General features: G+C 45.1%; 1 protein-coding gene across 2 annotated transcripts in view; it reads left to right on the top strand.

The window, feature by feature from the left end:
- The window catches only part of BANP (BTG3 associated nuclear protein), a 173,448-nt gene extending 170,904 nt beyond the window's left edge, over positions 1-2,544 (top strand). For both annotated transcript variants that reach the window (XM_068150802.1, XM_068150801.1), the window contains exon 13: positions 1,634-2,544. In XM_068150802.1, coding sequence (XP_068006903.1) covers positions 1,634-1,705 — 72 coding nt within the window. In that variant the 3' untranslated portion in view covers positions 1,706-2,544. The remainder of the gene's footprint in view (positions 1-1,633) is intronic.
- The last annotated feature ends 11,482 nt before the right edge of the window (positions 2,545-14,026 follow it).

Raw genomic sequence — 14,026 nt, 5'->3', positions numbered from 1 at the left:
CATTTGATAATCATATTATTTCAGTACAGTTTCCCTTTTAATGGGAAAGAAAGCTTTGGTGATCACTTGAAAACTGACTTGCTGTGAGATTTAGCAGTATCACAGGAGTATTTATTACAGCATTATTCACTACTTTGCCACTAACTTACTGAACATTTAAATAAAGGTCAAATTACCTGTGAAGTTGGACAGGAAACAGTCCTGTAGCTGTGTGCTGTTGCTGGCAGCAAGGCAGAGAGATGAAGAGAAATAATTTGACAACAAACCCTCAATTTAGGAGCAATATTTTATGATTTTAAACTGCCACTCTTTTCATTTGGATAAATAAGTGGCAACTCTATAGTAAAATTTAAAGGATGGGAAGTCTAGTTGAATTTCCACCCTGGGGCCTTTGGGGATCATCTAATCTGAGAGCATAAAGCAGAGCTTCAAGCTGGGCTTCAAGTGAGACTTTTTCCTGACAGAACTCCTGCCCCAGAGCTAATCCTGTATCCAGGGTGTTACATAAAGCTTCTATTAGATGTAGTTATGGAGGGAAAATCCATCAAGGGCAGATCTCTGGAATTTTGGGGAGTGTACAGGAAAACACCATTAAATGCTTGCCCTTTTCTTGTAGTTTATCTATGTTTGTGATATTGGCTGCTATCAGGGGAAGGCTTATTGGGTGTGATGGACTTTATCCAAGCTAATACAGCTGTTCTTAAACACTGTTCCATCTTATATGGCTCTAGAGATGGAGTTTGTTTCATAATCTAGTTTTGCTTACTCCAGCTAATTTGGCTAAAAAGCCTGTTCACTGTGGGATTCTCCTTTCACAGCATGGTCAGACTACTGGGCTGTAATTGAATTTTTAAGCAGACTTCTTTTGAAAGTTGAAGTCAATTGTGTTTGCTTTAAAGTCTTTCATGAAAGACTATTTTTGCTTGGCAATAGGGTAGAAGCAGGCCTGTAGGAAGAATTTCATTGGAGAAAAGAATCGACTATAGTAGCACTCCTCTCATTTTACACAAAATAGGGTAAAGTCAGCAGTTTTAAACCATATCCTGCACCAGATGGGGAAATTCTAAGCAAACAGGTAATTTTCACTCTCCTTACCTCCAGTATTTCTGTCACTCTGGGACTTCCTACTGTGTTTTCTGTGATCAACCTTGTTGGTCTTTCCTTCCATGGCCCTGTTGAGCTCGGCAGCCCCGAGCTGTCAGTATGTACAGCGTGATGGGACAAGTCTTTCAGCAGCTTCCACATGTGCTGTGCCAGACATGGGGTTTCTTTTGTTCCCCTTTTAGAGCTGGTTCTTTTTTTGGAAGAGAAAGGAAGTAATTGTTTTCTGTTTGCTCTCTGTGTGCCACTCCTAACTTTATAGATCTGTATCATGGGTTCATTATTTTAGCCTTCTCCTTCCAGCCTGAAGGGCATGAGTCTACTTAGTCTTCGTGTGAGCTCTCTATGTTATTTTTGGTGCCTTTGTAACTGTATTCCCATTTCAGCTCTTCCCACAGGGCTGATATCCATGCAGATTTTGCACTGGTGTACGCAAGAACTTTGTATTGGTATGATATGTTCCCATGCCCTTGGCCGCACCAATGGAAAGCACTCCGGTATTGATTGCCTGATCCCATCTTTCCTTTTGCAGGGCACTGACACCCTTCAATCAGCAATCCAGCCAGAAATGCAGATAGAACACGGAGCAATCCAAATCCAGTAAGAGAATTGTGAGAGGCTGCGTCAACCGAGGTGTCAGGAGTTAAGCGCTGTAGTCTTCGTGCAACGACAGGAGAATGGAAATGCCAAGTAGACTCAGGGTCACACTTGAAACATCTCCTGCAAGGAGCAGAGTTCTCATGATCTGGTTGTCCTCACCTGCCATAAATCAGAGCCATTTTCTGAAGCTGGAGCTGCACCACTACATCAATTGAGGATCTGGCCTTCAGAAAAGAAAAAAAAACAACTAGAGAGAAAAAAAATAATAAATTATAACCCCCCTCCCCTTGTGCCCTTAGGTGCACTTGAAGAGGAATCAAATAGCTTTCAGCAAAGAGGGGAAAGAAACCCAATGGGACTAAATTCATGCTTCACCCCACTCATTTCCTTCTGTGAGCTACGCCGTTTGAATGTCTGCAAGGTACCTTAGGAGGTGTATTGCTGCTTTGCAATACTTGCTTTACCACGTATAGAAGAAGATCAGGAGCTCAAATAATATTTTTCATTGTTTCCACAGCTTTTTTTGTTGGGTTTTTTCTTTCCTTTTTTGTTTTTTTTTTTTTTTTCTTCATTTGCTATGGTGTTTATAACAAAACCAGAAAAGATGGTTAAAAAAAAACCAACCCCCAAACAAAAGAGAAAGATCCCGTAACTGCAAGTATTAGCCTTTTGCTGGTGTTTTCTGTTCGGTGTAATGAGAACTGTATCTGCAGAAGACTAACAATTTTGTTTGTACTGTTGCTTAACTACTTTTCTAGGGGAAAATGCTTTAAAATGCTGTAATTATGCATTTCTAATGAGAAATAAATGTGTATTTATGACTAGTGCAGCTCTTAAGTCGCTCTCTGCCTTAGGAATCGATACAGTTTGACTCGGCTGTGCCCTGAGAGTGTAGTTCTGGAGTATCTGCAGGCAGATGCTATCTAGCCAGCTCTGCTGTCATACTGAGAAGTAAGATTAAGTCTATAAGGAAGATATCCATCTTAGATCATGTTATTATCTAAATTGCCAGTGCAAGAAAAATGGGATGGTTAGGCTGTTGAGTCTGCAGATCCTATTTCATACAATGAGTTTATGGAATCAATTTTTTAATGTGGACAATTCTTCTGAGCTCTCTCCCTTGCAGTTCATCCTACCACCATTTGTGGCAATACCTCAGTTTGGGATTTGTCCATGGGAAGCTGGGCTGCAAAAGCTGATACCTATCTCGCTACCCAACCTGCAGCACCAAGGCAAAATCCTCTCACCACTGACGCATAGGGGAAATCCAATACAAGAAAGCTGCATTTTGAGATTTGCTGAGCTTGAGTGGAAAGGATTCATGTTTGCTATAACCTGATTGTCTTAATGGTACATGTTCTTTAGATGGAATAGAATATTGGAGCAGGCTTCCCAGGGAGGTGGTTGAATCCCATCCCTAGAGGTGTTTAAAAGAGGCAGAGATGTGGTGCTGAGGGACATGGTTTAGCACTAGACTTGGTGGAGGTAGAGAATGGTTGGACTCAATGATCTTAAAGGTATCTTCCAACTGATTCTATGAGTTTGATGGGGAGGGTATTGCTTTGTTTTCCAGCTGACTTGCTACATGGTTATCATCAATATATGGCTCATAATGCATTTATGGTATTAATGAATGAAGCATAGCCACACGTTCCACGTGGCTGAATTCAGGATAACATTTCTTGTATCGAAGGAAGGGTTAAGCACACCCAATTTCTGGGAGTGTTGTCCCTGGTAAGTATTAAACTTCATGTAAATTCCTACTTTAGGCTATTTCTTGACACACAAGTACAATGCAAACTGAACCACAGCTTATTGAATACAGTGTTTGCAGCAAGCCAAGAACTTGGCTCCTCTTCAGTTTCTGGGTGATATTTGAAGAGCTTGGCACCCAAAGAGAAGCCTAAAAATAAAGCAAGGCCTGTGCATTTTAGCATGGCTGCTTAATAATGATAATCCATCACTTGGAAATGACAGTGAGAAAGCTGGGATGGCAAAGCCACTGCCTGCTACCACATAACCTCTTGCTGGGATGCTGGGAGGTTCGGGGCAGCAGAGCCTGTGGGAACACCTCCCTGGCTGCTGGCACCCTGCGCATCCCCCAGTTCAGGGGTGGCTGGCAAAGCAGACGGCAGGCCCTGTGCTGCTGAAGGGGAAAAGAGCTCCTCATGGTTTTTCACCAGGTCTTCCTCACTGCCCGCCTGTGCTGGCAGCCGAGCGCCTGTGCAGCCACTTGCCACTTCCCTGAGGTGTTTTGCCCTTTTATGAGAGGATTCCCCCAAGGCACCGCCTGCCAGGCCTGTGCGCAGCCTGTGCCCCCGGGCCACGCGCTCTGTGGGGTGGCAGGATCCGGCCGGAGCCAGTTGTGTCCGGTGGGGCAGCGCCTGCCTCTCCTCACAGAGCTGCCCTGCACCTCACCGTATGGCTTCGTCTTCATGGAAGCTGGGTGAGCTCCTTCTGCTCATGAACTTGTGTGCTTCTGGTAGTTCTCAGGTAGTGATAGGACTAGGGGGAATGGAATGAAGCTGGAGGTGGGGAGATTCAGGCTGGAGGTGAGGAGGAAGTTCTTCCCCATGAGAGTGGTGAAGCCCTGGAATGGGTTGTCCAGGGAGGTGGTTGAGGCCCCGTCCCTGGAGGTGTTTAAGCCCAGGCTGGATGAGGCTCTGGGCAGCCTGATCTAGTGTGGGGTGTCCCTGCCCATGGCAGGGGGGTTGGAACTAGCTGATCCTTGTGGTCCCTTCCAACCCTGACTGATACTATGATACTATGGTGCTTTAAAAGGGAAGAGTGAGGGTTTTTTTCTCCCCTGTTCTGTGCCATGTTGAGCAGATCTGTGCTGGTTTCCACAGGGGTGAGGTGAATCTGGGGTTTTACCCTGTGGGAGAGCTGTGCTGGATTCCAAGGCCCTCAGGAGGGAAAGGCAGCTGGTGTCAAATAAAAGCCTTTGTACGTGTAAGCAAAAATTCCATCTACAGCCAAAGTGCAGGATCAGCCTCTCACCTCCATCACTGGGTAACATTTCTGCTGTTGCTGCTTCCTTTGTGATAAATTTCACAGAATCAACCAGGTTAGAAGAGACCTCCAAGATCGGCAAGTCCAACCCGCCACCCATCCCCAACTAATCAACTAGGCCATGGCCATAAACACCATGACCATTCCCTTCCCTTTCCACCGAGATTTCCCTTCTGAGATCTCCTCTCACAGAGGGACAGCAGGAGAATCACAGGATGCCAGCGGTTGGAAGGGACCTCCAACCCCCCTGCCAAAGCAGGATCACCTTGGGCAGGCCGCGCAGGAGCACATCCAGGTGGGTGCATAGAGGTCCCTTTCAACCCCCACCACTCCATGACTCTGTGGTTCTGTGGCTGACAAGCCCCCTAAAACATAGAAATTTGCTATTTTGCAGAGTGGGCAGGCATTGAGACAGGTTTGCCCAGAGAGGTGGTGGGGTCACCATCCCTGGAGGTGTTCAATGCATGGGTGGACATGGCACTTTGGGACATGGTTTAATGGCCATGGGGTGGGCTTGGGTTGATGGCTGGTTTTGAACTTCGAGGTCTTTCTCAGCCCAAACAATTCTGTGATTCATATGGGACACAGTGGCTTTCTTGTCTTCTTCAGAAAGCTTTACCCAGCTTCCCTCCTGCATCCTGGGCATTTTTCTGCTTTCAAGGGGAACACAGATGGGTTTAAACTGTAGAGTGTCTCTGTGTCTCTGCTTTATGGTGCAATGAAGAATTCTGGTCTGCTTGCATTTTTCAGCTCAGGTGCAAGAAGGAATTGAGTTCAGGAGAGGTCTCCTTTAGTCACTAGGCTGCTGCATGCTCAAGTCTCTTCTGCTAAAAGTGGTTGTGAAGGTGTGTCAAGCAGTGAAGTAGCACTCACTAGGTTTCAAGAGAATGATATCTGAATAATAATAATAATAATAATAAACAACAAACCAGGTTGGAAGACACCTTCAAGATCATCATGTCCAACCCATCAACCAGTCCCACCCACCTAAACAACTAACCCATGGCACCAAGCACCCCATCAAGTCTCCTCCTGAACACCTCCAGTGATGGTGACTCCACCACCTCCCCGGGCAGCCCATTCCAATGGGCAATCACTCTCTCTGTATATAGAACCTCTTCCTAACATCCAACCTAAACCTCCCTGGCGCAGCCTGAAACCATGTCCTCTTGTTCTGGTACTACTTCACAGTGTGGAATGGACAGTACAAGGCCATTAAAATAGGTAAGGAGAGCAGCTTAGCAAGATCCTGCACTGCATTCAGGTGTTTAGACTGCATGTTCCTCAAGATGTGAATTTTTCTCAGTGTTATGGCAGTGTTTACGTTAGTCTAAGCTGTGTCACACAGTGTTTATGCTTCAGAGACAAGAGACTTCAACACTGAGCCAGGTATTCCTATGAGTAATCCCTGTCCCTGTTTGCCATCTGTAGATTTTATGTTCTTGGAAGATTTATGTCCCTCAGCAGGCAGGAAATGTCCTCTCTTCAGAAATGTTTTATGTGTTTTCTAGACATCACAGGGTGTGTCACAGACAAGTTGCTCTGTAGAACAGTTCAAGAATGAGTTTCCTTCTAGGAAATGCTTTGACTTTGAAGAGTCTGTGAGGTTCCGTGCAAGGAGTGGCTGAGGGAACTGGGGTTAAACCCGGAGGCTGAGGCTGAGGTGAAATCTTTGTACTCTCTTACAACTCCCTCAAAGGATGTTGGAGCCAGCTGGGGGTCAGTCTCTTCTCCCGATGAACAAAGGACAGGACAACAGGAAGAGGACTCAAGTTGCACCAGAGGAGGTTTAGGCTGGACACAAGGAACAGTTTCTTCCCCAAAAGTGTTGTCAAGGCCAGCAACAGCATGCCCACAGCAGTAGTGGAGTCCCCATCCCAACCCCTGGAGGGACTTTTGGAGATGTGGTGCTGAGGGTTATGGTTTTATGGTGACCTGGCAGTGCTGGGTTAAGGGTTGGACTCAATAATCTTGGAGGTCTTTTCCAACCAAAAGTATTCTGTGATTCCATGGTTCTAAGTGTGAAGAGTGTGTCATACAGAGGTTATCATAATGAAACCAGGTCACCATAATAAGAAGAAATCATGGGTTATAAAACAAGAAATGGAAATCTTGCAGGGATGCTGAGGGGTTTGCCTGAGTGTTCAGGCAGGTTGGTGGTGTGTCACCATGGATGGAGTTTTGAAGACCATTGGACCGTTTTCAGTGAGTCAGAAATAAAGTCTCATGTCTCCTATTGTTCACAGCCTCTGCCCTTTTAATAGGAAGGTTCTTTTCCCTCAGCAAACCTTCGAACATCCCATTTTAAACCCTTTTTCTCCTCATGCTGCTTTTGTCCAAGAGGCAGAGATTGAGAACATATGACCCAGAGTCTTCGGGGAGACATTTACTTGTAAGGTTAGACTAGGATCAGCTGCATATTTTATGTGTAATCCCTCTTGTGACCTGCAGAATACTGTTTTCCTGGGTTTGACTTTTGTTTTGTTTAATTATGTTTAGGCTTTGGGAGAAGAGAGCCTTGGGTTACCCTGCTTGGCCCCACTGGTGATTTTTGATATTGAATTCACTATAGCCAGGACCTCACCATTTGTCTTGATGTTGTACTGCAATTCTTGACATGTAGTTATGGCTGCACAAAGCAGTGCAGTACCATTATTAGTGACCTTTCAGATCATTTAATCATGAATCCCACCTGAAAGAGCATCCATCTCATGAATTCTTAAGGGTTTCTGTGGCCCTGATGTAAAAACTTAATCAAAATGTTGTGGTTTGATGGATTGTGCGTCTAGAATTCGGTCTAAAAGACAAAAAAAAAAGTGGGAGGATGTGGGTTATTTCTCTTCTAGTTTGGGTTATTTCTCTTCTAGTTTTCCTTTTCTTGCTTGCAGTCCTTTTCAGTTTTCCATATTCAGTCTTGCAAAACAAACCTATAAAACCCAGCACCCTTCTGTGACCCAAATGAACTGGAATGCCTTCGTTAGCCGCATCTTTAGGCATTTCAGTAGTGACAGCTCTCCTATAAAGCAAGGAATGCTGGCCAAACTCTTGGCCTACTGCTTGTCTCCAGCGTGGAGATCCTGGCATGGCCGTGGGTATGCTCTGGTGACCCTGTGCTTTATTACCCATTTCACAGAACTGCTGTGGAGTGTTGGGTTAGAAAATACAGAGAGAGAAAACCAATAGCTCAAATAAAACAACCCAAAATTGCCATAGGATCTCGCTCTGCACAAACTCCTGCTGGCAATCAGCGTTCCTTCTGAACTCCTAATTATCTAAGCACCGAAAATTCAGAGCTGCAGCTGTAATTCAGCACAAACTGTTTCCCATTATCAGAAATAAGAATGTGCCTTTCATTCGCTGCAATCCCAAAGCACTTCTATAAGCTCTGCTGATTTAGATGAGTTCCCAACAGTCAAACCTCATTTCCTTGAACAAAGCTGGGAGTAAGGAAGTCATTCAGTTGGAGTGGTGTTTGGAGTAAACTGAGATTGCTTTTTTTTGTAATGGGCTGGGACAAGTGGACGTCCTGGATTTCTCTGCTAAACAAGGTTTGACATATTTAGAGGTGGTTTTTATGCCCCACAACTGAATGTGCAGCAAGTGGAATCGTGAGGAGCCATCCAGAGCTGAAGGCCATGGGACACGATTACCCTTGAGCAGTTTGGGCAGGGCAAGGGACTAACATTCCTCTTGCAGAAGGTACCAGGGTTTCTTCTAATTAAATCTTGTACTTTAGAGTAATAAGTGAGCAGCTGAGGGAGCTGGGATTGTTTAGTCAGGAGAAGAGAAGGGTGAAGGGTGCTCTACAGCTCCCTGAAAGGAGGTTGTGGTGAGGTGGGTATTGGTCTCTTCTGTGAAGAACTGGTGATAGGTCGAGAGGAAATGGCCTCATTTTCTCCAGGGGAGGTTTAAGTTGGATATCAGGACAAATTCCTTTTACTCTCCCATTTTCTATAGTATTTAGTTTTGTTCTTAGGAAAACCCTAGATTTGTTTTGCTGGTTTGAGCTTCCCTGACCACTTCTAATTAAAAAGAACTTAATCAGGCACCTTTGGTTTGCTGGATTGTGAATTGCATTTAGCAGGAAAATAACCCCAGGAAGAAGCTCTTTTACTTGGCTTATTCGAGTTGCAGAAATCGCCACGGTTGGAAATTCTCTCTGTCATTAATTAGTAACATTTTCAGTCTAATAACTGGATTTTCCCCTGCTCACATGATAGCAAAATGAAACATTCTTCAGGTGACTGCACAAGTAGCTGGTGAAACGCGCTGAGAACTCCCCTGACTTCCAGTTGAGCAGCAGCTAAACTGTCATTTGATGCCTTTCCTCCCCGAAATGCCTGCTTCTGTCTTCTCCATGTCACAACCCGGCCCTTCTCCAGTCCTCCCAGTTTGGTGTGATTTAATCAGACACAAATGATGTGCTGTTCCTGAAGCAGAGCAGGCTGAGTCCTGCTCCCTGTCCCAGCGCCTGTGAACGCCGGGCTCTCGCCGGGGCCGTCTGCCTTGCGTAATTGCTGTTATTTAACAGCAATTTTATTACTCAATCCTACTTCAACTCTCTTAATCCCCCTGCTCTAATGGACTCATTGCTCCCTTCAGCAAAACCAGAGGAGAACTGAAAAAGCCAGTGTTCATAAAAGAGGAGGTGGGAGGGAATCAAGGAAATTCCCTTCCATTCTATAAGGAACAGTTTGTTGATTGGTTTTGAATCCCTTTCTCCCTTTTGGTTCACACAGGTTGCCTTTTGCTCCTTTCTGCAGTTAAATGGGCAGCCCAAAGAGGTGGTTCAAGCAGAGAAGCTCTTCAGTATCTGAAACAAAATAGTGACTAAAATATCTTGCTTTTATCTAAGGATCAGCAGCTTTGGAGGTAGGCAGGGGCAAGGTGGAGGGTAGTCGTTTGGCTTTTCACTTTGATCTTCTTTGTTTATACCTTATTATGTTTTGAACTAGTTTGTAGGCATCGGGGGGGGGAGTAGGGGGGAAGGGGGAGATTACATCTGGTTTGGGTTCTGCCTGAAATTCCTTTGAGTTTTGTTAAATTGACCACTATAATGAAACTAGGAGCTCCTCTGGCACGTTTTCAGAATGTAAAAACAATAGTTCATCTTCCTGCTTTCCACCCCTGGCACGTTCCTACGTTTTCATGGAAGTTTTGTGGTGTGGCAAAAGTTTGAAGGCACCAGAGTGTGAGTGAAAATAATTTTTTTCCCCCTTTTGTTTTACTTTTTTTTTTTTTTATGAGGTATTAATGTTTTTTGCCAGAAAATCAAACTTGTGTAGGAATATTCCCATAAGAAACTTAGACCTCCGTGAACGTCTTCGCACACACTGAGAGTTCCCTACCTCAGTTCCTTTCCGTGAGCAAATGCAACACATTTAGGGTTGAATAGAATAGAATTAGAATAGAATTAGAATTAGAATAGAATTAGAATAGAATTAGAATTAGAATTAGAATTAGAATAGAATAGAATAGAATAGAATAGAATAGAATAGAATAGAATAGAATAGAATAGAAAGAGTAGAATAGACCAGGTTGGAAAAGACCTTCAAGATCATAGCGTCCAACCCATCAACCAATCCAACCCACCTAAACAACTAACCCATGGCACCAAGCACCCCATCAAGTCTCCTCCTGAACACCTCCAATGATGGTGACTCCACCACCTCCCCAGGCAGCCCATTCCAATGGGCAATCACTCTCTCTGTATAGAACTTCTTCCTAACATCCAACCTAAACCTCCCCTGGTGCAGCCTGAGACTGTGTCCTCTTGTTCTGGTGCTGGCTGCCTGGGAGAAGAGACCAACATCCACCTGTCTACAACCTCCCTTCAGGTAGTTGTAGAGAGCAATAAGGTCACCCCTGAGTCTCCTCTTCTCCAGGCTAAGCAACCCCAGCTCCCTCAGCCTCTCCTCACAGGGCTGTGTTCCAAACCCCTCACCAACTTTGTTGCCCTTCTCTGGACTTGTTCCAGCAAGTCAACCTCCTTCCTACCCCCAGGTCCCTCTCTGACTGGCTGCTCTCCAGCTACTCTGACCCCAGCCTGTAATACAGTTAATACAGTTTCATGCATAATAAGTGGCTGAACATTTTGAGGAGGGGTTTGTGTGGATGGTTTTGCTTTTACTTTTATTCTTTCTTAACCTGCATGATTGCACTGATGCAGTTAGTGCTGTGGAGGTCTCTGTGCTGGACAGAAATTTGCCGTGTGCTTGGGTTGGAGCTCTCTCGTGGCTGCAAGCTTCTGTCTCTCACTCCCTCCAAATCTTTGCAGCTTTAATCAACATGCAGATTTGGGCAAATAGAGGGTAGGGTTTAAAAGCTCTTGACTGGAGCATTGCTCTTTGGAAGAAAACACTGTGATGAGTCAAGAGCTCTTCAGTTTGTGCAGGGAGGGAATTGCGAGAGGCATGAGCCAGTCAAATTCGAGTGGGAATCATTTTGAGTGTCTGACAGTGTGTGAAGGAAGACTAATGAACAAACAAACTGTCAGGAGGTGGATTCCTCATCTGTAGGTACCTTCTGCTCTTAATTGGCTGCCATTGACCCCATCACTAGTGCATTGCCCTTGTTGCCAGGTTCAACTGCCAGTGGAAGAAATTCCTACCTGGATCTAGTCACCATGCTGAAGAAAGCCCAGAGTGATCTCCAGTCTTTCACACAAACAACTGGCTGCATTAGCTTGGGCAGAGGTAAAATGTGAGCAGCAACTCACTGATGTGTGTGGTGTAATTTCTGTCTGTGCCTCTGCACTATCACATGTAGCCCCAGCAGGCATGGCTAGGATCACAGAATCATTGAATGGTTTGGGTTGGAAGGAACCTTAAAGATCATCTAGTTTCAGCCCCCTGCTATGGGTAGGGGCATCTTCCACTAGAACCCTAGACCAGGATCCACTAGATCTCCATGTGAAACTGGCTGGCCAATGAGTGTTTCATAGAATCACAGAATCATTTTGGTTGCAAGAGACCTTCAACATCATCAAGTCCAAGCCTTAACCCAGCACTGCCAAGTCACCACTAGACCATGTCATCACCAGATCTCCAGGGATAGAGACTCCACCACTGCCCTGGACAGCCACTTCCAGGCCTTGACAAACCCCAAGTGGAAGAAATTGTTGCTCATGTCCAACCTAAAACCTCTCCTTGGGCAACTTGAGGCTGTTTCCTTTTCTCCTATGGCTTGTACCTTGGGAGAGACAGTGTCTCCCACCTGGCTCCAACCTCCTTTCAGGGAGTTGTAGAGAACCAGGAGGTCTCTGCTGAGCCTCTCCCTGAACCTTGAGGAGGGGTGGGTTGATCATAAGAAGAAAGAATTCAAAACAGAAACAATTTTGGGGGAAAAAAAAAGACAGACCTGAAATCCCCAGTTCTTTGGTACTGGTTGGTTTGTAAGTGTCCATAGTTAAAAATACCATCATTGAAGAGAGTTCTTTCAGCACAGGGTTAATGAGGAGGCAGCATCTGTGAAAATGCTTTTTTTTTTGTCCCTCTTAAAATGCTCCTTTCCCACTTCCTGCTTCTCTGTAGCCTTTTGTACCTAAGAGGGTTTTTTTCCTGGTGTTTACTGGACGCTTCCAGCAGAAGGAGGGTTAAGCACATGAGAAGGGGGTGGAGAGGGAATCCCAGCTTGGAACTTGAGACTTTCCAGCTGAGAAGGAAAGATTCAGAGATGCAGACGTAATCATGCAGCACTGCAATCAACTCCTGTGTCAAACGAAGTCAGGAAAAGCACATAAATAACTCCACAGCCACACTTAATGTAGTGCAGGACATAGATCAGTAATGCCACCACTTCCTCCAGGGTGAGTATAGAAAAGCTTCCTGTCTAAACGCTTGCAGAACGGTTTAAATACTTGGAAACGGCTGGGCATAAAACTTCAGGAATTGAGGTGGCTTTGGATTCAGGTGGTTGGGTTCCAGATCAAACCGATGCTCTTTTAACTCCAGTTTCAGGTTTGCCTTGCAAATAGTCTCAAGAAATAAACTGTGTGGTTGTCTGGAGCAGGATCTGTATTGTTTCCTGCTGTAAATCTAGGACTCCAAGGGAGCTGCCAAGGACTGCAAAGCACACTCATTTACCGGGAATGCAAATTTGTCTCTGGTCTTTAATATACAAAGCTGAACCGTTGATGTTTTCAAGGCTTAACTCCTTGCAGCTAATTGCTCGAGCTGCTCTAGTTACCTGCCTGATGCAGTGGGATCAGCTGAACCTTCTCAGGTAATCCACATCTTTAGGGTGGGCTATCCTGAAGCTGTCACTTTGGAGCGTCCCCAGGAAATCTGGGGGAGCTCTAAAATGCAGCTGAACGTTTTGTTTGTTGCCTGTGTAATGTACAGCAGCTTCTGTCAGTATTGGGGTGCCTGTGGTCAGTCTGCTGGTCTGGAGGACCCAAAGCCTTTGGATTGATATGGACAGAGTGAAGGATGGAAGAGGAAGGAGCCGCCGCTGCTGCCTTGCTTCTCGACAGGGCGTTCTCTCCCTTGCCAGGTGGCTACTGATGTGATGGTGCAGATGGGGTGTGATTTATTGCATTATTAATGTTATTATTACCAGCCTTCATGGAACGGTTCTTGGTCAATGCACTCGAGTTCATAAACCATTTCACGCTGGGCTTTGTGAGAATGTGTTTGCAAAATGCCTGTTTTCCATTACAAAACCAGGAGATAAATGAAGATGATGGTCACATTTTCCTAACATAAATCTCTCCCTTTCTCCATCCTCCTTTGGAAATCATAAATTTCAGCAGTGTGTCTGCGTGCTCCAGACATCAAAAAAAGAGCCACATTGGGGCAGATGGATTTACAAGCCCTCTGTTTTCCTTGGTCAAGTCCTTTGCAGAAGCGTAGATAGACATCCAGATGATAACAGAAAGCTGGGAGGGGGAGCAGAGTTAGAGGAAGAAGCTGTACGATGTGGGAGGAGAAGGGAAGTCTCTTGAGAGGACTTGTCTCAGCTGATACAATTCAAGTGGTGGATAGAGATTTTCCTTCTATTTCTGGCCAAAAAACATCTCCCTGTGTTCTTCTTCCTGCCCTATGTGTTTTCAGCCATAAGGATTCAACCTTCCTGCCCTCACAGCTGAAGCTCATGTCCAAGTTGTTATCATGCCTTGATTAGTGCAACATCCTTTTCTCTTGGCCTTCATCAACACTAACTTCTGCCCAAATCATATCCACTCTGAAACTTCCTCTTGTTTGGCTTTTTCTTCTCCATCACATCAAATACTTGTCTGTACTTTTGTGGTCCTTCTTGGCCAGTCCTTGTCTTATATCCTGCTTTTTATTTAAGATCCATTCCTTCCCCTGTG

Source organism: Melanerpes formicivorus, unplaced genomic scaffold (assembly GCF_026170545.1).
Source record: "Melanerpes formicivorus ecotype bairdi unplaced genomic scaffold, bMelFor1.0.p_v2 SCAF_20, whole genome shotgun sequence".
Classification (NCBI taxonomy): Eukaryota; Metazoa; Chordata; class Aves; order Piciformes; family Picidae; genus Melanerpes; species Melanerpes formicivorus.
This window is presented reverse-complemented; position numbering and strand designations above follow the sequence as displayed.